The sequence below is a fragment of the Notamacropus eugenii genome, chromosome 2 (genome assembly GCF_028372415.1).
Source record: "Notamacropus eugenii isolate mMacEug1 chromosome 2, mMacEug1.pri_v2, whole genome shotgun sequence".
Lineage (NCBI taxonomy): Eukaryota > Metazoa > Chordata > Mammalia > Diprotodontia > Macropodidae > Notamacropus > Notamacropus eugenii.
This window is the reverse complement of record NC_092873.1, coordinates 504727295-504753460: the sequence shown is the minus strand read 5'-3', so window position 1 is coordinate 504753460 and position 26166 is coordinate 504727295. Positions and strand designations below refer to the sequence as shown.

The following is a 26166-nucleotide window of genomic DNA, read 5'->3' as shown; positions in this document are numbered from 1 at the left end:
AATCACAAAAGTCCTTGGCTCAACTTCAGAAAGCAATGTCGTTTAATGAATTGAAATGACACTGAACAAGATATTATAGTAATTAATTACATATATAATCATAATAATTAAGCTAGTTAGCATCTATGTGATGCTTTAAGGTTTACAGAGCAGTGCAACAACCCTGGGAGGTAGCTGTTCTTATTATCCCTATTTTGAAGATAAGGAAACTGAGACAGACATAGGTGAAGACTTTCCCAGAGTCACACACCTAATGTCTGAGGTGGTCTTCCTGACTCCAAGTCCAGCACTATCCACTGCACCACATCCTGGCCTCTCTACTGATATGATACAGCTAACATTTATATGCCACTATAGAGTTCGCAAAGCCTTTTACATATCTTACCTTATCTGAAGATGTATCTGCCCTCCACATTCTAGCCAAACTAGATAGTCAACCACGCCTTATCATCTTGTCTATCACTGTGTTTATTCTAAGACTCTCCTGGCTCTTTCCACCTGCCTGTTCTCAATCCCTTTTCTTCCCCTGGTAGATTGTGGGTTCCCTAAAAGCAGGGACTGTCTGACTTCTTTCTTTGAATCTTATAGCTCTTGGCACATCATGCCTACTAAATGCTTTCCCTCTCATTCATTTATTCATCCTATGATAAGATATAGGATAATAACTTAAGGAAGACAGTAGGTTCAGGTGAAAGTTGTATTGTTTTTGAAGAATGAAGGAGATATGGGCATGTTCATAAGCATAAGGGACGGAGCCAGGAGAGGAAGAGAGCTTGGAGAGAGAATGGCAGAGAGAGAAGGGAATGGGATCAAGGTCAGCCCAACTGAAGGGCCCTGGCAAGGAGATGGAACTTGTGATGAATGGCCTCAGCTAAGGAAGAGCTGAGGTTCTCTGATGACAGGGATGGGGGGCTAGAGGAGAGAGGAGCAGCCATTGTGCAGAAGAGAATTCAAAAGTTAATCATGGGAGAAGAAATGGCTTCTGGGCAGTGATGAGGGACCAGCTGAGATTCAGTTACCCATCTGTCATGCATTCAGTCATCAAGGTCACATGTCTTTCTCCAGGAGTGTGTGGCCAGAAGTGGAAAAGGGGGAAATAACTAAGGGCTGGAGCTTGGCAAGAGGATCAGGGACTTGAGGGATTCAAGAGAGCCAACAGGGTAGAGTTGAATAGGTAGGCATGGACAGAGTGAGGAAGATATGAAAGACCCAAACCCAAGAGAAATAACGAAGGATGAAAAACACACAGAGGAAGAAACTGAAAGTGAGGTTACAATGTGGGGGTGGGGAGTGGGGAGGGTTCTGGAGTCAGCAGGGTGCCACAATGGCTAGACCTAGACTTGAAGTTAGGAAGACAAGTTTGAATCCAATCTTAGATACTGTCTAGCCTTGTGACCTTGGGCAAGGCTAAACTTTGTTGACTTCAGTTTATCTGTAAAAAAAGTAGCATCTCCCTCTCAGGGTGGTTTTGAGAATCAAATACAAAGTGATTTGCAAATCTTAGAAGCTGTATACAAACGCCATCTTTATTGCTGCTGTTATAGCTGATAAGTGCAAAGGGACTATCTGGGAGTGACTGAGAGAACTGAATCTGCCACCTCCTGAACCAGGGCATGACAGAAAAATCAGTCCTGAAGAGGATGGCCAGGGATGAGAAGTGGCAACAGGACAGAGCCTTAGTCTGTCCTTCTCGATGCTTGGTTGACCACACTGTGCTGGACAGCGACAATTTTCCTGCCCTCCTTTCACTCATTTCCTAGAAGCCTGCCTGATGCTCCCAGCCGCAGTCACTTCCCCCTCAGTTTCTCCTTGTACTCACAGGTTGTGCCCCGCTCCTCTTTCCAGGAGAATGGGAACTTCTTGAGGGTAAGGATTCTTTTGTTTCTTGTCTGTGTCCCCAGAGTCTAGCCTGCACAGCTAGATACCAGGTATCTAGCTGATACCTGGTAAACGATGAATCATTTTGCAGAAGTTGTAAAGTGGTATATTTTGGCTGGATAGCACATGCACCTTTCTGCTGATGACAGCCATCCTCAAGGAGATGATGGTTTTCCCTTCACTGGATTTTCCAGCAGAGGCTGGATGGCCCTGGGGGCCAGTGAGCCCACCTCTTCCCTTCCCCCATTTAACAACTGAAGTCCAGACAGATCCAAGTGCATTGCCCAGGGCCACATAGGCATTCACCAGCTAAGCAGGGAGTCAAATTCATGCCCAGTGACCCCAAATCCAGGGTTATTGCTACTATACCATGTGACTGAGGTGATAAGGAGGGGCTTTGTGTTTGCATGTGATTTGGACTAGAAGTCTCTGAGGGCCCTTTTGCAACTGAGATTCTGGCTCTGCCTGGACCCATGTGCATCCCTGCCTTGTGAATATGATATAGAGGCCACAGGCAACCCAGGAATCAGGACACCTGGATTCCAGTGTGGCCCCATCCCATCCACCACTACAGGATTGACTTTGCCAGTCACCTCTTGGAGCCTAGAATCAGAGCCTATCAGAAATAGATTCTCAAGCAGTCATCCAGCTTCTTTTTAAAGACCTCCAGTGATAGGGCACAGTGAATAGAGCACTGGCCCTGGAGTCAGGACTCAAGTTCAAATCCTGCCTTAGACATTTAACCCACTAGTTGTGTGACCTTGGGCAAGTCACTTAACCCTAATTGCCTTACCTCCCCCCTCCAAAAGACAAAAAAAACCTCCAGTGACATTGCTATGTTTCACAGCTGTTCATTCCGTCCTGGGGCATCTTTGGCACTTAGGAAACCTTACCTCAGCTCTTCCTTAAATGAGCTGTGCTGTTTGTCATGCCTAACTCAAAGGGTCATCTGTGGCCCAAAGCAGACGAAGACCATAGAAAGCTTCCTAACTGCTGCGCTTGCTGCAGCTGGGATGCACTCCATTGGCAAGGCCTGGCCAGGCTGCAGAGTAGCTGTGGGCAGTACAGGAGATCAGGAGGGGCTGGCACAGTCAGCCAATGGGGGCTAGGGTGGTAATCATCAAACAATATGATGCTCTCAGAGTCTCAAGAACTTTGGATTTGACTGTGCAACATAGAAGACACTGGCACAGGACCACTAAGCATGGCATGCCTATATCAGAAAAGGTGCTGTGCTCTTTGAGCAAAGCAGAATTGAGACAGCACAAAGTAAACGCAGGATGCACAAATTTGGGATATCCACCCCAAATATTCACATGGACTATCTGTGCCCAACCTGTGGTAGAGCATTCTGAGCTCCTATTGGTCTGATCAGCCATAGTGGGACACACTGAAACTTCACTTTATGATGGTGACGTCATTTTGGTCTTCTTCGAAGATGAAGGACCACAACCAACCAACCACCATGCAGCAGGCACTGTGCCAACTGCTAGGGATACAAAAAGGGGGAAAAAACCCAGTTCCTGTCCCCAAGGAGCTCACATTACAACTATGTACATACAAGATGTAGACAAGGAATGGGAGGTAATTTCAGGGTTGAGGCACTAAGGGAGAGGGGACCAGGAAAGGCCTCTTAAAGGTGGGACTTAGGCTGAGTCTGGAGGATCTGGGATGGACTGATTCCCATGGAAAAGGAGATGGTGGGTGCTGAGGGAGGGCTCTCAGGCTCAGGCATGGCTCCAGTCAAGAATGTAAGGGATTTGGGATAGAGAGCCTTGGGAGGGTTGAGAGGAAGGGTACCCAGAGCCAGACCCAGCTCCATTCAAGAACACTGGTAAAGAATCCAAGGAGAGCTTCATTTAAGGGTACGAGAGAGGACATTGGAGCTTAGTCCTACTTCCGCTGGCACATGAAGGTGTTGGGGCTGAAGGGACTCCAGACCTCAGACGCAGCATTGGCTGGGCATCTTGGATGGAGGGTCTCCTGGGGGGTGGATGGTTGAGGGGAACCAGGAGGAATGAGAGGGACAGCTGGGGCCTAGGATGCATTCAAGACTCCATGGAAGTTCATTGATGGGGGCTGAATTGAGGCTGGAGTCTCATGGGTGGGTGGGGGAGAGGGCTGTCATTATTCACTTTCAGGAACGAGAGAAAATTTGGGGACACTGATTCCATTTGTCTTCTTTTCTTGCTTTCCTGAATTTACTGGCAGTAAAACCAGGAGGGGAAGAGGGGAAGCAGATGGTGCCCATCTGTGCAGGGGACAAGAAGTGTGGGCAAGGCCCAGGGGGCACCCTGGAGAAAGGCCCAGGCAGGGAGCTCAGTTGCCAGCACTGTCCGGACTCCTGTCATTCATCTCCAAGGAGGGGAGCTTTCCCACCGGGTGCAGCCCTGGAACCTGCTCCTGTTCGTGGATGTGGTCTCGTAGGCGCCGGATCTCCAGCCGCTGCATCTCTATGATCCGCTCTGTTTCTTCTTCCTCGTTCAGTCTCAAAATCCCAATAGTTGTGGGCTTCTCCAGGTTGGGGGCTATAAGGAGGCAAAGAGAAGGGAGAAACCTGGCTCTGGAAGCTCCTCCAAGACCCAGCCCATGGGCCCCAGGGGGCCCCTGAGCCATGTTCTGTGAGAAGGAGTTTAGATAACTCAGACCCAGAAATGGGGAGTGGGGACCTAGAACATGAGACACAGCAATAAGGAACAGGCAACTGGAATATTAGACAAAGGCATAAGAGCAGAGGTGAGTGTGTCTAGAATCAAGCCCAGAAATGAGGTCTGGATATCTAGAAGAGCTGAAACAGGAATGAGATCAAAGAAAGGAATAAGTCTTGGGGTACAGAACATGAGGCATAGTGGTAATAGTCAGGGAGACTCCAGAATGTTAGATGGAGGAATGAGGTGGGATGTGTATGTGTGCACACACGTTCGTGTGTAGAAGCTAAGCACAGGAAGGAGGGATGGGGGCTAGAATGAGGAGGGTCTTTCCTCCTGTCTCTGGAGATGCTGATCAAGGTACAGGGGAGGAGCCCGGGGTTTGTGGGGCCCCAGCTCGGCCTGGGCATCACCTGTTTCAGGCACCTCCGAGTGCCGGAGTTTCTTGGTGAGCCTCAGACCTGACTCGAGGTCGTGCACCTGTGTGCGTGTGATCTTCAGCTCCCTTCGAAGCTCGTTAATCTCTTTGATCAAGCTCACATTTTCCTGCGGTAAAGAAGGATGAGTGACCCTGCAGGGAGCTCCATGCTGGCAGCCTCACCCCGTCCAGACAGACCTTCGGCTCTAGGAGCCCCAGTCAGGAAGGCTCCCCTACAATCAGGTGGTGGTGGTGGTGGGACCTTCTGTTCTGGTTTGTTATGGAACATCAGACTTTTCCTTGGCGGGGTGAAACCAGCAGAATTGGGAGGGCAGCAGAGAAGCAGGGAGGGGGGCCAGCCTGGGGGGTGCGCAGGTCAGAGCTCGGGGCAGCTTCCACCCTGCTGGACAGGGCCTGAAGCAGCCAGCCAGGGCTGACCATTAGCCATGACGTGACCAGGGGCCCTGCTTCACTGTCCCCGCCTAGGAGTTGGGCAGTTTGCATGACTCGGTGCCCAGGAGGACCCCTGAGGCTCAGTATGGGTACTGATTGTTAAGGCATCATTAGCATCTTCTCTCCTTCTGGAGGGCTCATGGGTGCCAGGGGCTGGCCCCCCGCCCAGTACCTGCATGATGCGCACGTTGTCGGAGCGGTGCAGCTCATTCTCTTTTACAACCTTCTTCTTGAGGGTGGCAAGGTTTCTCTCCAGGTGCTCCCTCTGCCGAACGTACTCCTGCTGCAGATCTGTGTCTACACCCACGATCTCCACCTGCGGAGGGAGGGCGCATGGGCCAAGTGGGCTGGGTGGGCTCCCAGGGCGGGCTGGACGTGGGGGGAGGGCTCCCCACTCACCATGTCGGCCTGCTGGACATACTTGTCAAAGAGAGCGCGGATCTTTTCCTTCAGCTGCCGAGGCTCCTGGATGTAGCCCACACAGTTATGAAGATCGATCTTAAACCGCTTGACCAGGGCCTCCATGTCCCGCTCCTGAAAGCAGCACCTGCTTAGGCAGCCAGGGCCGGCAGAGGCCAAGGGCCCTCTTGGGCTCCAGCCAGGTCTGGGCACCCCAACACAGCAATCCCCCAACCTCTGCTAGGCCTGACATTGGGAGATCCCAGAGGCACAAGATCCTGGTGCTCAGGCCCCTGGTGGGGCTCTCTGGTTCTGGGACTGATGTCCACCAAGCCTTTGTCCCTGAGGAACCTCACCAATGGCAGCATATGCCACAAGTCCCCTTCCCTCCCCCAACAAGCTATCCTGGATCCAAGGATGTTTTTGCCTCCTCTGCACGTGAACCAGGCAGGTTTGGAGAGGGCAGACCACCCTTCCAGGGCCTGCTGCCTTCCCTGTTTCCTGTGCTGACTTCCTCCTATTTGGTCTTCTAGGGAGAGATAAACCCTTGGCCCTATCCCCTCATCAGAAGCCATAGTCAGTAGAACCCTCTGACCTACCAGCCATGAGCTGCCCTGCTCCAAGCCCTGTCAGAATTGCTCAGGCTCTTATATCTCTTCCCATCTATTGGTCTGGGGCCCCTGCCTCCCTGCCCAGTCCAGAATCTCTTCCACCTCTTCTCTACAAGTACTGGTTCATACCTCCAGGAAAGGTGCACTCTGCTGCTCAGAAGAGTTCTCCTGACATTGGAGACCCTCTTGGGTATCTGCCTTACTGGGGCCAAGCAGAAGTGGCCAGGGTGGAGAAGTGGGCAGGCATTTAGGGACAAACCAAAGAGAGAAGCCAAGCAGTCAATTGAGGCGGGTCTCCCCAGGTATCCAATCTACCTTCTGTCGCTCTCGGCGCATCTCCTGGTCTGTAGCTCGGAGCTTCTGCCACAGCTCAGTGATGTTCAGTTCCAGCTGTGTGTTCTGTTTGTGGAATCGCTCTAGCTCTGCCTCCATCTGCCGAGGAGGAGGAAAGAGAAAGCAGGATGTCGGTGTGGACCTGAGGAGCACAGCCTCTGTATCCCCCTCAGAGGCTCCTCTGTTCCCTGGCACCACTGAAACTACTCACTGACAGTGCCATTCTATGAACATTTATCAGGTGCCTACTGTGTGCCCAGCACTGTTCTAGGCATGAGAAATACAAAAATGGGGGCAAGTGTCTGCCCTCAGGAAGCCTACATGGGGAAGGGGGACGGAGGATGGATATGTACTGAGAAAAATATTTACAAAGTCATTAGTGGGGTGGAGGGGATACCCCTATCAAGTGGGATATCAGGAAAGACTTCCTGTAGGAGGTGGCATCTGAGCTATGCTATGAAGAAAGCAAGGGGTTCAAAGAGAAAATAAGGAGGGAGTGCATTCCAGGCAACTGGGACAGCAAGGACAAAGGGTTGGAGGCTGAAGATGGGGAGTTGCCGTGTGTGTGTGTGTGTGCGTGTGTGTGCGTGTGCATGTACGTGTGTATGTCAAGCAGGCCAGTCTGGCTGAAGTGAGGGAACTTCTTTTAGAAATTAGTTCTTTAAAAAAAGATGCTTACTTGATCCTGCCCATTCCCTTACAATGAACATTTCCATACATACAGTACAAACCAGAAAGAGATTGTACAGGAAACTGTGACTCTCCATTTCCTGTTTGTTTTTTAAAGACAAGGGCTCTCCATCTTCAGCAGGCTGCTGGGGGCCTGACTTCAGCAAGGGCTTGTCTGCCCCTCCTCAGGCGGCCTGGTGCCTGACTTACGTTGCCCACTGCAGCCCACAGTGGGTGCAGATCCAGAGAACCGCCTGCTTCCACCTCCCCACCAGCTGAGGTGTGCCACCATGCCCACCAGGCAAGACACAAACATGTAATAAATTCCATGCTCCAATCACAACTGCCAAAGTGACCATGTCACTCCCTGCTCAATAAATTCCAGTGGTTCCATATTATCTCTTAGATCAAATAGAAAACTTCATTTCCTACCTTTACAATCTTCTTACACCCTATACCCCACAGATTCTACAATCCAGGCACACCATCCTCCTAACTCTTGGTCCAATACAACACTCCATTTTGCATCTCTGAGCCTTTGTACTGGCTGCCCCCATACCTGGAATGCCCTCCCTCCTTGTCTCAGCATCCTGGCTTCTTTCACACGCCTTCTCTTTGGGGTTACTTCCATTAATTCATACACATCCCATAGCTACTATCTGTCTTATCTGCATCTTGTCTTTCCCCCAGGTGAGCTCTTTGAGGCAGGGACTATGTTTTTGCCTTTCTTTGTATCTCTGGTCCTTAGCACAGGGCCTGACACAGGGCAGATGCTCAGGAAATGCTTGGTGACTGGTTTCCAAAACTGTCCTACTTGTCCATACTTTCTTCTGAACTTCCTTTTTTTTCTCTCCCCAATTAAAAACTGGAACAAAAATCCCTTCTAACATGGATGCACCATCAAGCCAAACAGATTCCCAGAGTAGCCACAGCCACATCCAAACTGGTCTGTCTCTGTGTACCTTGTGCCTAGAGGTAACGTGCTTCATCCCAGATCCTGTGGAATTGGGGCTGGCTGTTTGTTCATCGCCTTTGCAAGGTTCTGAAGTTTTTCCACATTGTCTTCTGGAGTAATCTCTGTATCAATCCTTTTCCCGGTTCTGCTCCCTTCATTAGGGGCTGACCTGCATGTGAGACTCCCTGCCACCCCCCACTCCAGGCTATACTGCCAAAGGAAGATCAGTTCCAAAAGCCAGGGGTGAAGAGGAAAATCATTTGGTGTGATGGTGTGGCTCAGTTGTCTTCAAGTATCCAGAGGCAGGGCTGCCTTGTGGAAGACAGGTTAGATTTCTTCTTGTCCCCAGCAGACAGAATGAAGAGTGGTGGAAGTCAGTGAGATATGAGGAGGCTCGATGTCTGGAAAAACTTCAGGACCATGAGAGTCTGACCGGAACATGGTCCTGGCCCTCCCTGGGGGTCTTCAAACACCACTGATGAGCACTGGGGGTGTGGGAAGATGTCTTCCCCAGCACTGGGGGCTACTTTCTGACACTGCTTCTCTCTTTTTTGCCAAGGAGGACCTCAGCACTACAAGGAACAGAACCGGTGACCAAGAAGGAGCTGGCTCCCAAAGTAAGAAAGGTAAGTGAGGTAAGCGAGCCCCTGCTCAGCTGCTCTGCATCCATCTAAGATCCTGGCCCTGGGGAAAGACTCACTGCACACCACAAGAACTGGCTGATGGATTGTCCATGATGTGGAAAGGATTGTGGAAAATGGGAGAGGAATCACAAGACTGGAGAAGGGCAAATGTTGTCCGGATCTTTTTAAAAAGGAAAACAGTAATAATGGTTGGCACTTACACAGCATTTGAAGGCTGGCAAAATACTTTATACAAGCTATCTCATCAAGCCTGTGGGCAGGTGCTATTATTGTTCCCATTCTGAAGATGAGGAAACTGAGGCTGAGAGGTCACACAGCTAGTAAATGTCCAAGACAGAATTCGAACTCAGGTCTTCTTGACTCCAGGTCCAGTGCTCTCCACTCAATACCAGAATCAGTAAGCTCCAGGCCAGTGAGCTTGACTTTGATTCCTCAGAGAATTCCAGAACAGTTCATTAAAGCAATGGTTGGTTGAACACCCAGAAAGGGAAGTGATGATTACAAAGAGCCCGCCTGGCTTCATCAGGAGCAGGTCATGCCAGGCTGGCCTCACTGCCCTTTTTTATAGGATTGCCAGACTAGCAGATGAGCACAATGCTGGGGATATAGTTTACTCAGACTTGAACAAAGCTTTTGATACAACGTCTCATAGGATCTTTGTGGAGAAGATGGAGAGATGTGGAGTAGACAATAATGCACTGGGGTAAATGGAGAACGAGTGGAGAATGGTAGCACTCCATGTGTCCTTCTGATGGATCGATCTAGTGGCAGAGTGTCGGGAGGGGAGGGGAGGGCTCCAGGGATCTGGGCTGAGCCCACCTGCTACTGCTTGAACACTTTTATCCATGGCTCTCATTAAGGCAGAGGTGGTGTGCTCACCACGGTTGCATTTGAGACTAAGTTGGAAAGGTCTACTACGTGCAGGCACTGTGCCAAGGGCTTTGGAAACAAAGAAAGCAGAAAACAGCCTCCTGGAGGAGCTCACAGGCCACGGGGGAGAAAAACAGACAAATCAGTAACTTTGTAAGCAGGATAAACTGGAAGTACTCAAGGGAGGAGAGGCGTGTGCTGGGTGACAGAGTCAGCCTGGATCTAAGACAACAAAGATAGGAGTCAGTACGGTCTTATATTCGCACACAAGAGAGATCAGCACAGGGGCCCTGGAGGAGCAGTTAGTGGGCATCACTCTCCCAATGAGTCAGTGGGGACAGGGTCTAGGGCTGCACTGGAAAGGCACAGACGCCGGGGTGGGAAGGCAGGTGACAGTCCCTCTGTGTTTTGTCCTGGTCAGATCTCATCTGGAATCTAAGTGGCAGCAAAGAGGATCTGGAGTCAGGAAGACCCAAGTTCAAATCTGGTTTCAGATGCGTACTGCCTATGTGACCTTAGGCAAGTCACTTCACTTCTGTTTGTCTCAGTTTCCTCATCTGCAAAGTAAGGATGATAATAGCACCAACCCCACAGGGTTGTTGTGAGGATACAATGCAGTAGTATTTGTAAGGAGAAAGTTGTATGACCATTATTATATTTGGGCCAGAGGGCAGAACCAGGAACAGTGGGAGAAAGCTTCAGAGAGAATAACTGAGGCTGGGGCTCAGGAAGAACCACCCCGAGTGGGGGGGCAGGAGCTGCCTCTGACATGGGAAGGCCCCCTTCCTCAGCATCTACAAGTAGAGCTTGATGGTCTTCAGTCAGGGCTGTGCTAGTAGGATTCCCTCTGTATCTGGGATGGACAAAAAGGCCTTGGCTCCCTCCAATTTTGGGACAGCGCTTTGGGACAGGCCTGGGAGGATCAGCTTTTAAAGCCAAGAATGGTCAGCAGAGGGCCAAGGCTGCAGGACTCTGGGCAGCACCCCAGGCCAGGTGTCTGCTGGGTCCTTGGGCAGCTTGGCCCTCCAGAGGGGGGTCTGCAGCAGAGAGGAAGCCCTGCCATGGTGGGTTCCAGAGCATTCAAGCGGGCACCTTGGAGCTAGATTCAGGCTGGGCTGCCACCTGGGACAAGGACAGAGATGGAGGGTTCTGCTCCAGCTCAGGACATCTGCAGATGGCACCAGACAGGATGGGCTGGCTGATGCATCAGGCACCAGAGTCAGGAGGGCTCTCAAAGGATCCCAATAGGCTCAAGCCCTGGGATTGATGAAGGGAGCGATAAATCCATAAATCCACATCGATAAATCTAAGGTCTTATGGGAGTAAAAACAGTCTTGAGAATAAAACATCAAGTCCACAAGCACAGGATGGGAGAGCCTGGTTGGACAGCAGGTATCCTGAGAAATATCTAGGGGTCAGAGTGGACTGAGCTTGGTCAGAATCAGAAAGGTGATGGGGCCACCGAAGTAGGAGCATGGCCATGTCTCCAGTTTGGGATTCTACCACTTGGGAAAGACAACCTAGAGAACATGCAGAGGGGGCAGAACCCTGGAGAAGAGACACACGGGCCGCTCAAGCCCTGAAGGACTGTGGTGTAGAAGGGTTTCAGCTTCTGCTGCCCAGCCCCAGGAGGCCCAAAAGGGGGGCTGGGAGGCTGCAGAGGTCAAGTTTTGGCTCCGGGTTATGCCTTGGGAAATAGCAGGTGTCCTCCCTTGAAGGCTTCTCCCAGGAGCAACATGGCCTCGTTGGTTCCCAGATCTGAGGCTAGAGGGACCTCAGAGACCAGAGCTTGGGCCTGGGGAGTGAGGGATTTGTCCAAGGTCACTCATGCAGTGAGTGTCACAGGAGGAGATGCTGGTGCATCCTAGCGGAGATTGTGCAATTGTCACTTGGTCATGACTTCACTCAACTGAAAACCTTTTCATGTAACACAAAGCTACACAAACCAGGCTGGTGGTTCTTGGGGCACATCTCTACTGCTGTGTCGAGAGGAGCAAGGCATGTGTCACATGTGGCCAGTCAGATGGCACCCCTATTCAGTGCTAAGGACTTGAGGACCCCTGAAGCCCCTTCCTACCAAGGTTCTGAGACGCCCCGGCTGGAATCTTGGACAAATCCCTTCTCTGAGCCTCTGCCTGGGGAAGCCAAGACCCTGTGGAACCCTTCATGGGCTGAGATGTGCTGATGCTGTACCTGAAGGAAATCCTCTAGACCCTCTAGCCTGAGTCACAGAACTCAGAGTCTGGTCCAATTCTCCATAGTGTCAGGAGTGGGGAGGGGCTTCTGGATGGGATCAGAGCCCCTGTCCCCAGAGCCTGCCTGTGAAGCGGCCGAGGACTCTCCCTGGCCCTAGGAGGGAGGGGGCAGAGCCAGTGTTGGGGCTGCTGACCTCCTGGATCTGCTCCTTCATGGCCTTAATCTCATTCTCCCGAGGCTCGATCTGCTTCTTCAGCTCCTTGATCTTGTAATCCAGCACAAACTTGAACTTCTCTAGCTCCTGGTTCTTTTTTTTCAGGTCATAGATTCTCCTCTCCTAAGGAGGGACAAGGGGGTCACAAGGACTCACTTAAGAACTTGGGGAGATGGCAGCAAGAAGAGAATGCAGCCCTCCCCTCCCTTAGCTGGCTGGGTCCCATGAAATCATGGGGGCTTGTAGGATGGTATGAGTAAACCCTCTGTGAAAGGTGGGCAGTGTGGATGCTGAGGGGAGCCCGTGTGCAGGTTGGGCAATGTGGATACTGAGGGGAGCCCTCCTGTGCAGGGTGGAGGCTGCCCCACAGGGGGTCTAGGGTCAGCTTCCCATCCCCCCTTTGCCCAGGTGTATCCCTAGGGCTAGGTGCTGGTGGGGGGGCAGCCCCTCTGTCACCTTATCCTGGATTGTCTCATCTCTCTCCTGGATCTCCCGCTTCAGGCCTTGGATATCTTTCTCCAGTGCCTTGATGACCCCTTGGAGTTTCATCTGCTCCCCCTTCAGTGCCTCAATGTCTGTGCTCCGTTCCTCAATCTCCTTCTGCAGGCTGCTGAACTGAGACCCAACCCACAGCTGACAGTTGGTGACCCAAGCCCCCAGCTCCCCTGGAGCATCATGCCTACCATGGCAGAACTCTGGCAGGCAGCATGTGAATGCCAGGAGTGTTGATGAGAAGGAGGAAGGACCAGCTCCTCAGAGGAGCCTCATTCTCTTCCAGTGGGCCTGGTGATGGCAGGCTATGGGCTTTCTGCCCCCAGACCAGTCTGGCCAAGCTTGGGGGGCTCATTACTGAGCTGGCTAGAACAGCAGCCAAGAACCATGGATAGAGGCCTAGAGGGACCATAACCTGCATCCATGGATGGACTCCTGGATCCTTGAAGCACTGATGGGTTAGGTTATCATGTGGCATGTCTAGAATATTGGCAGAGTCTCACAAGCCATCTTTTTGGAAAACTTGGAGAGGCAGGGGAAGGAGGACTGGGAATGAGCCATGGCTGAAGTCCTAGTGCTCTGGGCCCCACCTTTTAGGAGGGGCAGTGACAAGCTGCAAGGGCCTGGAAATCCAGGCAAAAGAGCGATGGGTGGTCTGGAGTGAACAGAGGGAGGGCTGCGTGTGTGTAATGTGGGCGTCACCTTGAGGTGAGGGCCATCTTTGTTTGCCTTTTTCTGCTCGGTGCTTACACAGCACAGCCTTGGTCATGAATCAATGTTTGCTGAAGGACTGGATGGACAGCCCTGCTCAGGGTCATCCCCAGCGTGAAGGTTCAGGGAAAACCAGGGAAGGGATGATGGGACTAAAGGACAGGGAAAGAGGAGAGCAAGGCAGGTGGGCCCAGCTATCGCTCCCTCCTCAGACGGCCATCCTTTCAGACACTCTTTCTGTCCAGGGCCAGAGGTTGTTTTCAGGCCCCTCTCAGTTCCCCAGTTCCCTCCCAGCTCCCCCTGGACTCTCTTGGCCCCTGCCAGCCGAGAGAGGGAGCTCACCTTCTTCCTCATGATGCCAGTCTCTCCTTTGAGCCGGAGATTGGCCTCCTTTTCATCCCGGAGCTTTTTCTCATACTTGGTTTTGATGTCCTGGATTTCTCGGTCTTCATCCTCTTCAATCTGCTTCTTGGTCTCTTCAAACTCTCGCAGTTGCTGCCGAGCGTCATCTTGAGCCTGGCTCAAAGACAGAAAGTGTCAGTGCCCGGCCCTTGCTCCCTGGGTGTGTCCAGGGAGTATCTAAGAGCCCATGGGCAGGGGGCTTCAGCCTCGTTTTACTTGTTGGATATGCCTTGGCATCAGTGAAGGGCCCATGGGTGGTGAGCTGCACATGTTGGTAGAGATGGCATGGGATAGAGGGTCAGGCCCTTTGCTCCCTGTGTACCTGAGGAATGGCCTAAGGGTCACATGAGTTCTTTAGGCTAATAGAGACCTGGTCTAAAGGCTCCTGGACTCCATCTGAGAGGGAAAGGAGGACACAAGGGCTCCCCAGCCTCCCCAGGGCCTGGGCTGGGGCCTGGCCTGCTCCTGCTTCTTCTCCAAGGATTCCTCACCCCTCCCTTCAGCAAGGCTGCCCGTGGCCAGCCCAGGCCAGTCAGGCTGGGTTAGGGGACCCCTGCAGTTTTGCTCCACGGCCCTCGGGCACCTCTTCCAGCAGGCTGGCTTTCTCATGGAGCTTGGCCTCGTAGTACTCCGTCAGCTCCTCCAGGGCCTGGCTTTTGGTCTCTTCATTGTCTCGCAGCTGTTTCTCATACTCCTCTTGCATCCGCTGGGACTTGAGCTGTAGTTCCTGGTACTTCTCATATTCCAGCAGCAGCTTCTGATTGTTACAGCACTCTAGAAAGAAGGGTAGCAGCTGCTTTGGAGGCCTGGGGCTGGCTGCCAATGGCTGCCCCCAACAGGTCTTCTCCCAAAGAAAAGGCTCTGGGGGAGCCCAAGGACAGTGCCGGGGACACTGGACCACTACTGGCCACATCAGCTCAACATGCACTGATATGGCACCTGCTGTGTGCACAGCACCATGCTCCATGCTGAAATGAGAGACAGACCTTGCCCTCCTCAAGAAGATGTACACAAAAATGACTGAGGAACACGGTGGAACACACAAAATGTAAAGGAGAGACATAGACAAAGGGCTGCCTTCAGCTAGAGATCTGGGAGGAGGGAGAGACTGGAAAGATGAAGGGGTAGAGAGCTCAGAGTTCCAGGCTTGAGGGACCCTGGAGGAGGGCGTGCAGTGGACCCTCAGCTGGGGATGAATCCTTGATGCCTATGTACTGCTATATTTGAGTCAGTGCCTCAGGTACCAGGCATGAGCAAAGGTATGGTGGGGAGAGAGAACACGATGAGACAGTGAGGATGCACAGGCCTCCTGGGAGCTCAGAGACCTCCAGGCTTGGACTCATCCAAGCATCTTCCACGAGGGAGCCAGAATACTGCATCTTGAGCCAGCAGTCAAGCCGTCATAACCTCGAACTCAGGCTCAGAAACACTTGAAGTTTCGGCAGCACGCTGGACCCGGGTCCCCAACACAAGGAGACAAGGGAGACCTCAGAGGTATCACTGAGACTTGGTGGAACAAAACAGTACTTGTTTTGTTTTTCAGCTTTCCATCCACACTGGGACACAGCAGGTATTTAATGCTTGTTGAACTGATCAGTGGCTCTACATGGACAGAGCTTTTCAAAGCAATGGGGGGGGACTATGGGAGCAGTCACTCCACAAGCATTTATGATGCACTTTATTACTACATGTGCACTCACTGTGCTGAGCCCTGGGGATACAGAGAGGTAAAGAACAGGCCCTGCCCTCAGGGAGATCCAGTGTAATGGGGGGCGGGGGAGATAACAAGATCTGAGGTGACTGGGAGGTGATCCTGGAGAACAGGCATAGCAGTGATGGTGGCAGGCCCAGGTCTGCTCAGGGCTCCCACCAGAGATACTGGAAGGGCCCTTCCAGATCAGCTGCGATAACCAGAGTTGGAGTGATTTGCCCCCACAGGGTCCCCCAGGTAGTCAGAAGAAGAGCCAATATCAGAGGTCAGGTCCTCTGACCTCTAAATGTAGTATAAAGTTCCTCAAGGGGAGATGGCCTCGTTTGAGAACGTCCTGTGGGGTTGTAGAGGTGAAGGCACCTGGCTAGGGTCCCTCAGCCAACGTGTTCCTGACCCAGAATCAGCTTTACATTTACTATGCAGGCTGCCTTTGGTCACTTTCACTTCTAAGGTATTAGCCTCTTCAGAGAGGGGTGTGTGTGTGTGTGTGTGTGTGTGTGTGTGTGTGTGTGTGTGTGTGTGTGTGTGTGTGTGTGTGTGTGTGTGTGTGTGTGTGTGTGTGTGTGTGTGTGTAAGAGACAGAGAGACAGACAGACAAAGAGAGTAAGACAGAGAAAGTGAGAAAGACAGAGAAACAGAGAAAGAGAAAGAGTGAGAGAGAGACAGAGACAATGACAGAGAGAGGAGAGAGACAGACAGAAGGGAGAGGCAGAGACAAGAGAGACAGAGTCAGATCTGCACTTTGGGGAGATCACTGGCAGCAGAGTGGAGGATGAAGCTGAGGGAGAGAGATGTGAGGCAGCCACAGCCCTGCAGCCACTAGTGCAAAGGTCCAGATGTGAGGTGATGGGGGCCTGCACCAGGGTTGTGGGGGCAATGTCAGAGGAGAGAAGGGGGCATGTTGGAGAGATACCACAGAGGTGGAATTGACAGGTTTGGGTGGGGCTGTGAGAGACGGGGGGAGTTGAGAATGACTGCTAGGTTTGGATCCTGGGTGACTGGGAGATGGTGTTGCCCTTCACATAATAGGGAAGTTGGGAAGGCTTGGTGAGGAAGGATGATGAGCTCACTCTCGCACAGGGTGAGTTTTAGGCAACTACTGGACATCCAGTTTGAAATGTCTAGTTGGAGATATGAGACTGGAGGTCAGGAGAGAGGGTGGGGCTGGACAAAAAAATATGAGATCCCAAGGGAAACAATGGGAGCTGCTGAGGTAACTGGGAGAGAAAATATGGAGGGAGAAGAGAAGAGAAGAGAGGAGGAGAGAAGGCCTGGGGTACACCTGTGGTTGGGGGGAGGGACAACCTGGAGATCCAGGGAGTGACTGAGAAGGAGCAGGCAGAAAGGGAGGAGCAGAAGAAGGAGGGAGCAGGGTCAGGAAAGCCCAGAGAGGGAAAGTCCCCAGGAAGAGTCAGAAAAGAAAGAGAGAAAAGGTTTGGCAATGAAAACATCATTGGAACTTTTTGATTTCAGGTGAATGATTAGGTCTGAAGTCAGATCTCAGAGGGAAGGCAGGGACAAGCATTTATTAAGCACCTACTATTTGCCAGGAACTGTGATAAGTGCTTTATAAATATTCTCTTTTGATCAGCACAGTTCTGGGGGGCAGGTATCATTATAACCATTTTAAAGTCGAGGAAAATGAGGCAGACAGGTTAAGTGACTTGCAGAGGTTCACACAGAGCATCTCCCCCACAGTGCCCATTGGTCCTCTGCATTAGCCAGGGCCCTTCTCCACACAGCCCTGGTCAAACCCAGCCCCCAGCCCAGCTCCTGGACAGGGTGGCCCCCTGCCCCCGGCTGGCTCCCTTAGTGCTGCTGTCCTGTCGGCCTCCCCACTCACCAATGTCCTGTAGTTCTCGGCTCTGCTTCTCCAAGAGATCCTCCACGTAGTTGTTGTGTGACGCCTCCTGCTTCTCTTTCTCTGTTCTCAGAACCTGTAGCCCAAACAAAATTTCTCATGCTCTTTCCTGTGAAGAGTTCCTGGGAGGATGAATCTTCCCAGAAGCCCCGGCTGCCAGAGATGGGAGGGACCTTGGGGTAATTTCTCTTAACAGACCCTCCAGCCTTCCTTGGCACAGCCCCAGGGAACATTGCAGAGGGAGGATTCTGCTGGCCCTGAGACAATAACAACTGTTTACTCTTCTAGAACACAATGATCTGGCCACCCTGAGAGGAAGGTACAATTCTTACTGGGATTGTGGTTTTATTCTAATTTTTTCATTTCTTTTTTTCTCAATTACACGTAAAAAATTTTAAAGCGTATGTTTTTAAAAATTTTGTGTTCCAAATTCTCTCTCCCCTCCTCCCCCCACCTTGAGAGGACAAGCAATTTGATACAGATTATACATGTGAAGTCATGAAAAACATATTTCCACATTAGTCATATTGCAAAAGGAAACACAGATCAAAAAACAGAACAAAAGAAAACCCCAAACCCAAACAAAACCAAACAAGAAAAATAAAGTAAAAACAGCTTCGGTTTTATACAGACTCTCACCAGCTCTTTCTCTAGAAGTGGAGAGCATTTTTCATAATGAATGCTTTAGAATTGTCTTGGATCGCTGTATTGCTGACAATAGCTAAGTCATTCATGGTTCTTTATCATCTAAAATTGTTGTTGCAGTGTACGGTGATCTTCTGGCTCTGCTGACTCCACACTGAGTCCTTCCAGGTTTCTGAGAGCACCTTGCTCATCATTCATTATGACACAATAGCATTCCATTGCAATCATATATCACAACTTGTTCAGCCATTGGACATCATCTCAATTTTCAGTTCTTTGCCACCATTATAAGAGCTGCTATAAATCTTTTTGGACATATGGGTCTGTTTTCTTTTTGCTTTTTATCTCTAGTAGTACAGACCTAGCGTAGGTCAGTCAAAGGGTATGGTTTCATAGCCATTTGGGCACAGACCCAAATTGTTCTACAGAATTGTTGAATGAATTTACAACTCCACCAACAATGCATTAGTGCTTCAATTTTCCCACATCCCCTCAAACATTTATCATTTTCCTTTTCTGTCATATCAGTCAATCCTATAGGTGTGAGGTGGTGCCTTGGAGTTGTTTTAATTCGCATTTCTCTTATCAATAGTGATTTAGAGCATTTTTTCATATGACTACAGATAGCTTTGATTTCTTCTTTGACTATAGATAGCCTGTTCATATCTTTTACCATTTATCAATTGGGGAATGACTTGTACTTTTAGAAATTTGACTCAGTTCTCCTTCTATTTGAGAAATGAGGCCTTTATCAGAGAAACTTTAATTTTTTTTCACAGTTATGGTAACTAATTGTGTATTTCCTTTCATCCCATTTCCCCCCATTTATCCTACTCTCTTTCTCCTTTCACCCTGTCCATTCTCAGAAGTGCTCTGCTTCTGACTTTCACCTAGTCCCAACCTCTCCCCACCCCCATCCCCTCTTCCTTGTGCTTTCTTGTACAATAAGATAGATTCTGAGCAGTGGCACAGTGGATGGAGTGCCAGGCTGGAGTCAGGAAGGCTCATCTTCTTAAATTCAGATCTTGTCTCAGACACTCACTGACTGTGTGACCCTGGGCAAGTCACTTCACCTTGCTTGTCTTAGTAGTCTCCTCATCTGTAAAACGAGCTGAGAGGGAAATGGCAAACCCCTCTAGTGTCTTTGCCAAGAAAACACCAGACGGATCATGAAGAGTTGAACATGATTGAACAACAACAAAAAGATAGATTTCTATACTTAACTAAGTGTGTACGTTATTCCCTCTCTGAGCCAATGCCAATGAGTATGGTTCCAGCCCTTCCCCACCCTCATCTTCCCCTCCTCTACAAAAGCTTCCTCTTGCCTCTCATCTGTGAGATAATTTACCCCATTTTACCTTCTCCTTCCCACTTCTCCTACTGCATTCCCCCTTCTCACCCCTTAATTTATTTTTTCAGGTATCATTCCACCATACCTGTCCCCTCTGTCAACATATGCTCCTTCTAACTGCCCTAATAATGATAAAATTTTTAGGAGTTACAGGTTCCATCTTTCCACACGGGAATGTGACAGTATAGCTTTATTGGCTCCTTTATGCTCACTCTTTCAAGTTTACCTTCTTATGCTTCATTTGAGTCTTGTATTTGGAAGTCAAATCTTCTTTTCAGCTCTGGTCTTTCTCTTTTGTCCCTGACAGATTATACTCAGTTTTGTTGGGTGGATGATCTTGTGATCCTAGTTCCTTTGCCCTCTTATCTTTCCATGTTATTCTTACTGTGGCTCCATGATATCTGCATTGTATCTTTCTGACCACTTGCAATATCTTCTCCTTGACCTGGGAGCTCTGGAATTTGGCTGTCACACTCATGGGAGTTTTTATTTTGGGACCTCTTGCAGGAGGCAATCAGTGGATTCTTACAATTTCTATTTTACCCTCTGGTTCTTGACTACCATGGCAGTGTGCCATGACAATTCTTGAAAGATGATGTCTAGGCTCTTTTTTAAATCATGGTTTTTAGGTAGTATAATAATTAATAAATTCTCTCTCCTTGATCTAATTTCCAGGTCAGTTGTTTTTCCAAAAAGATAATTCCATTTTCTTCTATTTTTTTCATTTTAAAATTTTTGTTTTATTGTTTCTTAATGTTTCCTGGAGTCATTAGCTTTCACTTGTCCAATTCTAATTTTTAAGGAATTATTTTCTTCAGTCAGCTTTTGTACCTCCTTTTCCATCTGGCCAATTCTACTTTTTAAGGAATTCTCTTCAGTGAATTTTGGTTGTCTCTTTTTGCATTTGCCTATTCTGGTTTTTGAGGTGTTATTTCCCTCAGTATTTTCTGTGCCTCCTTTATCAATCTGTTAACTGTTTTGTTCATGATTTTATTGCATCACTTTCATTTCTTTTCTCAAAAATTTCCTCTACTTTCCATATTTATTTTTAAAAATCCTTTTGGAGGTATTCTAGGATTTTTGGCGGGGGGCTTGAGACCAATTCACATTTTTCTTTGAGGCTTTGGATGTAGCAGTTTTGATTTTGTTGTCTTATGAGTTTTTACTTTGATCTCTGTCACCGTAGTAATTTTCTACAGTCAGTTTTTTTTGTTATTTTTGTCACTATTTGCTCATTTTTCTGCCTATTATCTTGACTTTTAACTTTATGTTAAAGTTGGGCTCTGCTGCCAGGGTAGAGGGGACACTGTCCCAAGTTTCAGGATTTTTGTGGAGCTGCTTTCTAAGTTAGTTCTGGACGTCTGTAAGTTTTCTGTTCTTCCAAGGTAGTATGACCTAAGGAGTGGCCTGTGCTCTGATTTGTGAGTGACCACAAACACTCCTTTCCACCATGGAACAGTGACCAGGGTCCCTGCTCCCCTATAGCTGCCCTACAGCCACAATTGCTAGTGAAGCCCAGGGTCCTTCACGGCTTTGCGGGAAGGATCCAGTTTCAGTCCTCCAAAGTCTGCTTCTCAGACCTCCAGCAGGTGATTTGTGAGGATTTTTCACTTTGTGCTTTCCATAGCTCTGGATTTGGCAGTCTGCTTTTCATTATGGCTTATAGATATGAAGACTGCCTGGTGTGTGTCTGCTCCCCAGATGCCATTCTGTGTGTTTCTTTTTGTGAGAACAAATGAGATGACATGTATAAAGTACTTAGCAGAATGCCTGGTACGTAGTAGGCATGATGTAAATGTTTATTAAAAAAAACATGCTGCTGTGAAGTGCCTGAGGTGATCGTCCGATGTCATTCTCAAAAGGTGTCCCTGCGTCCCCTCTCCCTGTTTCTACTTCTCTTTATGGGCGGTAAGCTCCTTGTCATGTCTGTCCTTGTCATCCGTTTTGGAGTAGGTTCTCGATGCCCTCCTGTTCTTCAGCCCTTAAGATTTAAGCTGCTCCTCCAGTCCCTGCCTTGTTCACCTCCTCTGCTCTAGCACTAAGGGTTTTGAAATGGTGATGCCCATTCTCCTCCCTCCCTGCCCAGGATAGGCATGTGCATCACCCCTCCCCTGATGGACAGGTGGTGGCTGCCAGGACTCACCTGGTTCTTGGTCTTCAGAGACTCCATCTCCTGGATGAACTTGTCAGTCAGCTCCTTGATCTTCTCGGTGTAGTTCATGTCCTTTAGCCGGAGCTGGTACTCGTTCTCCATCTTCAGCTCTTCCACTCGAGTCTTCAGCTCCAGCATGATTTGGGCCTGCAGTGGAAGAGAGTGAGGCATTAGGATAGGTTGCACAGGGCAACCTGGGGAGGGACCTATCTTGTGTCAGCGAACCTTGCCCCCAGCACCAGGAGCAATGGCATCCAACACTGGAGGCTTGGAGTGGCTGGTGAGCCAACAGAGGCAATCTATCTGTGCTCCCCTCTTCTGTCCCCTGTAGTTCTATTTCCCTCCTCTGCTATCTTCTCATGAGTTGATATTCTCCTTCCTTCTCCCTTACACCAGGCTGACAATAAGCTCTACCTGGGACTGCTTCTTTCTGGGGCCCTCTCAGGGTCCAGCTCAGGGCCTGATACAGGACAGGTGCTCAGCAGGTATTTTTGATTTGGTGGGGAAGTGAAGTCTGAGACTGGATGGGAATGAGCCCCAGAACTCTGCCTCCCCAGCACAGAACCTCACACTCTGTGACCAGGCATGGAATGGCATAAAAGAAAGGAAAAGTCCCAACTCTTTCAGAAGGTAACTTTTCAAAGATCCCCCTCCCATGTTCCTATGTTTCTGATGTTCTGAAGCAATGTTTGAGATCACTGATCAGGGACTTTTTGCTGCTTTATCGCAGCCCACAGAACACATCCTTATGCCTAATGAAGAATGATAAAACTGGTCTAAGGTTCAGGCCACAGTACAAATGACATTCGGTGCCTTCTTTTGACAACACTTTCATAGGTGTTCTGAAAAGAGAGGCTGGTTCCTTGGCAGTTCCTATGGGAACTGGATATTTTTAAAAATTATCTTTTCATTTATTCTTAAAAAATTATTTTTTATTTATTTTCCCTTCCTCCCACCCCAAGGGAAAAAGGAACCCAAGCCAAACACTTGTAACAAATATGTATGGTTAAGCAAAACAAATTTTTATATTCTCCTTCCACTGCAAAGCTTCAGGGAGGCTCTTTCCAGCTTTCATTTCCAAGTGTCTTGGAAAATGGAGGGGAAATTGTCTTACCAAGATCCACACCCATTTCTGGGTAGAGGGTCCAATGGTCCTGCCATCTTGGTGGGAGACATCTAGTAACCATTTCTACTCTATGTCCCACTAGGTGCCTCACCCAGCCCACATCCAAGGTATGGTCTTGCTTTCCTTTTTGGCTGGGTCTCTCCCTGAATGCTCGCTGTCTGTATGCTCACAGCTTCAGGGGCAGTTCAAAAGCAGTGAACTCTGAGCCCTGGATGCCCAGGATGGGGTGGGATCCCATTTATGGCCACCTCCCTGTCCGTGGGTGGCTCAGGCTTGTCATAAAGCAGACCACTACAGTGTAACATGACCTCTTGATGCTGTCTTTATAGAGCATGTTTAATTTCCTAGATTTCCCCTTCTCTCTGGCACCCAAGCATCTTGGAAGTTTCAGAGAAGGCACTCGGGCTCTTCCTGATAGTTTATACACGTACACACGTACTACATAAATGTGTATACACACGTTTGTGTATAGACAGATATGCACACACACATACACACAGAGATACCTATATGTCACTTTCTTAAATCCAAATAAACAACACAACAGTAAATCCAGCCCTGATTTGCAGATTTGGTGTAAATACTTACGCTAACCATTGAACTACTGGTTCTTCCAAGCCAGTCAGTCTGGCTCCAGGAAGCCCCTGCCTGTTCACATATGCTAGCACCCAAGAGAAGACTACAGTGGGAATCCCCATGCCAATGAAATCCTAGCTCCTGGGGACCCTCCCATCTCCTCCTGCAGAGGACTCATGCTAGTGCTCAACCCCTATCCCCCAGGAATTGACCAGGAGTGTGCATAAGGGACACACAGAGAAGAGCCAAGTCCCAGCCCTTACCTTCTCTTCCATGTCTGTCTTAGTGACCAGCACCTCCTCAGCAAAACCCACTTCCCGTTCCCTCTTGACGCCCCGGCCATCCTTATCATAGACTTTCCAGGTGATGAGGCAGCCATCCTCAGCGCTGGTCAGCAGGAATTGGTCATCAAATGTAATGGCCATCTAAGGAAGGAAGGATTGGGAATGAAGAGGTCATGTGAATCAGGGTCTACAAGGGCAGTGGAGGCCAAACTTCTCAGCCATGACCTGCCTTAAATCTCTCCTAGAAGAAGAGGACATACCCTGACCTTTGAATGACAGAGCACCAATCAAGCAGGTGGGGACAGGCTCTCAGGGGCCTTTCTTCAGCTTCTAAACAAGGGAATATCCTCTTTGGAAGCCAGAAACAAAAAGATTCCCAAGTATGTATGGTCAGCCCAGACTGACTGTCTAGTAGGCTCCATTTAGGGCTGGTCAGCTCTAAAGGAAGGGGAAGGGCCAGGAGCAGTAGTGGCCCATCAGCTCATCCCCCGTGGTTGCCCACCCTCAAGTCCATGGGAAATGCAGTACCTCAGCCCTAACTCATGAATCCACTTTAGACACAGGTGCTCATTAATCATCGACCCCTTCCCCTGGTTGTGTGCCCTCAGGCTCTGCCCCCTCATCTGGGCATCTCTAACCCCACTGAGAGAGACAGTGCTGTGCTGTGAGTTCGTCTTTAGGCCCAGCTTGAGAGCCTGGACTGTCCCATTAGAGTGTCTCTAATGCTCCACCCCCTGAGTCACCCACTGCGGTCTGAGAGGCCACACGCTATCCTGTGAGGGCTCAGGTATGAAGGGAAGCCTCTTTCCTTTTCTTTAGCATTAAAAGATACCTGGAGAATTGCTTAAACCTTTACTCTCCTGAGCCTCTATTCATGGGAAGTAGCCAATGAGAGATGGGAGACTTGAGGAGGAGCAGGAGGTCTCCTTACCTTTGTGACAGGCCCAGCATGTGCCTGGTATTCATTGAATTCCTTGTGCAAGGGCAGGGGGTACTTCATGGATCGGATGGTGCCCATCGAGGTGCCCACGAACACCATGCGCCCTGAGTGGGAGATGACCACGGCTGTGTAGGTCACATCAAAGGCGGACACTTCCCGAAGCACCTGGGACACAGAGAGCTCTGCTCAGCAGCTGAGCCTGTGGGGGCGTCCTGCTGTGGGAGTGTCCATCCCCAGGTGTACGTCTGCACAGCTCATGCACAACAGAGCCCAACTCCTCCTTGTGCTAGCCCCAGTTCTGCCCTTCATCACGTAATGGTGGCCAATGTGAGACGCAAACCCTAGAGGGAAGCCCTCTTCTCACCTCTAGCCCTCCATGTGTAGCAGGTGTGGGATAAATGCCTGCTCAGTGACAGTCTAAGGTTGGGAGACAGAGGAAAGAGAAAGAAGAGGAGTCAGAAAACTCTAGGGAGAAGACAGCAACTCTCTGCTGCCTTTCCACACCTGCATGAAGATTTCTCGGTCTCCTCTGCTGGCTTCCTAACTGTGGGTGATTCCAAGGCTCCATCCTGGGCCCTCTTTTCTCCTCTCCACACCTCTCACTGGTGACTTCATCAGCTGCCATGGATTCAATTTTCATCTCTAAGCAGATGAATTTCCTATCTATCCATCCATCTGACTGGTCCCAGTCCTGCACCACCAACTGCCTGCTGGACAGTTCCAACTGGACATCCTGTGGTCATCTCAAACTCAGCATGTCCAGTACAGACCTCATCATCTTTCTCCTCAAGCCCTCTTCTCAACTTTCCAATGACTGTTAAAAGTACCACATTCCCTCGGCCCTGCAAGATGCCCCGGGGGAGCTCTGGGTTTCACACCCTGGACATGCCCTCCTCCCTCTGACTGGTTGTAACTCCCAGAGCCTCTGTTTTAAGGGGCAGGCCCAGGTTGGCTAGCTCCTCATTCCTCTCCAGGCTGCAGCCCTGCTTTCTAGCCTATGTCTCCACACTCTTTTCAATGTTTTTCTTTGGATGTCCTGTTTGCTCTATCCTCTCTAAAGTCCTAGAGGGCAGGTGTCATCCTGCTCATATCTGCATTCTAAACCAGGCTGAGGATAACTGACAGGCCTCAAGCCCATCGGGAGCTGGGGGTGGGGGCATCTACCCCAAGCATGTGAAGACTTCTCCCAGTGGAATGAAGGGATGAGAATAATTTGTTCTAATGGCCATGAACGTGTCCAGCCCACTGGAGTCGTGATCTCTGCAGGAGTATGAATGCTGGACAGTTTAGCTAGAGAGAGGACATCGGAGGTCCTTGTCCTTATCTTGATCCTCAGAATCTTCCTAAGACAGTTCAAGTGGAAGATTCAGTTTCCTAATGTGGCGCTGGTAGACTGTCCACGTTTTACAGGCATACAATGAGGTCAGCACCACGGCTCTCCTACGCTTTCCTTCGGAGCTTCTCAAAGACTGAGCTAGCTCTGGCAATGTCTATGTCAAGCTCTGTGCCTCCTCCGGCATCAGTCACCCAGGGTGGGATCTCCACCTTCTGAGGTTAGCAGGCCAAAGTTAAACGAAGCAGACAATTTTTAGGGCACCTTTTCTAGCCCCTTCCTTTTGCTCATGAG

At 49.8% G+C, this 26166-nt stretch overlaps 1 protein-coding gene and 1 long non-coding RNA gene across 14 annotated transcripts in view; one reads left to right on the top strand and one right to left on the bottom strand.

The window, feature by feature from the left end:
* Window positions 1-24: 24 nt before the first annotated feature.
* Window positions 25-26166, bottom strand: part of CFAP57 (cilia and flagella associated protein 57) — a 54074-nt gene continuing 27932 nt past the window's right edge. For 3 of the 13 annotated variants that reach the window (XM_072649106.1, XM_072649111.1, XM_072649110.1), the window contains 13 exons: window positions 24531-24704; window positions 23579-23740; window positions 21605-21760; window positions 17448-17541; window positions 14477-14667; window positions 13834-14007; window positions 12745-12903; window positions 12268-12411; window positions 6723-6839; window positions 5797-5931; window positions 5570-5713; window positions 4940-5072; window positions 25-4406 (listed from right to left, as the gene is read on the bottom strand). In XM_072649106.1, the coding sequence (XP_072505207.1) occupies window positions 4198-4406; window positions 4940-5072; window positions 5570-5713; window positions 5797-5931; window positions 6723-6839; window positions 12268-12411; window positions 12745-12903; window positions 13834-14007; window positions 14477-14667; window positions 17448-17541; window positions 21605-21760; window positions 23579-23740; window positions 24531-24704 (1992 nt within the window). In that variant the 3' untranslated portion in view covers window positions 25-4197. Of the gene's footprint in view, window positions 4407-4939; window positions 5073-5569; window positions 5714-5796; window positions 5945-6722; window positions 6840-12267; window positions 12412-12744; window positions 12904-13833; window positions 14008-14384; window positions 14668-17447; window positions 17542-21604; window positions 21761-23578; window positions 23741-24530; window positions 24705-26166 lie in introns of those variants that run through there. The other 10 variants (XR_011975763.1, XM_072649108.1, XM_072649107.1 and 7 more) reach the window with 10 other exon arrangements.
* LOC140530006 (uncharacterized) lies at window positions 6839-16211 on the top strand. Its single transcript, XR_011975766.1, has 2 exons — window positions 6839-8690; window positions 8924-16211. It is a non-coding gene; the product is annotated as an uncharacterized lncRNA (long non-coding RNA).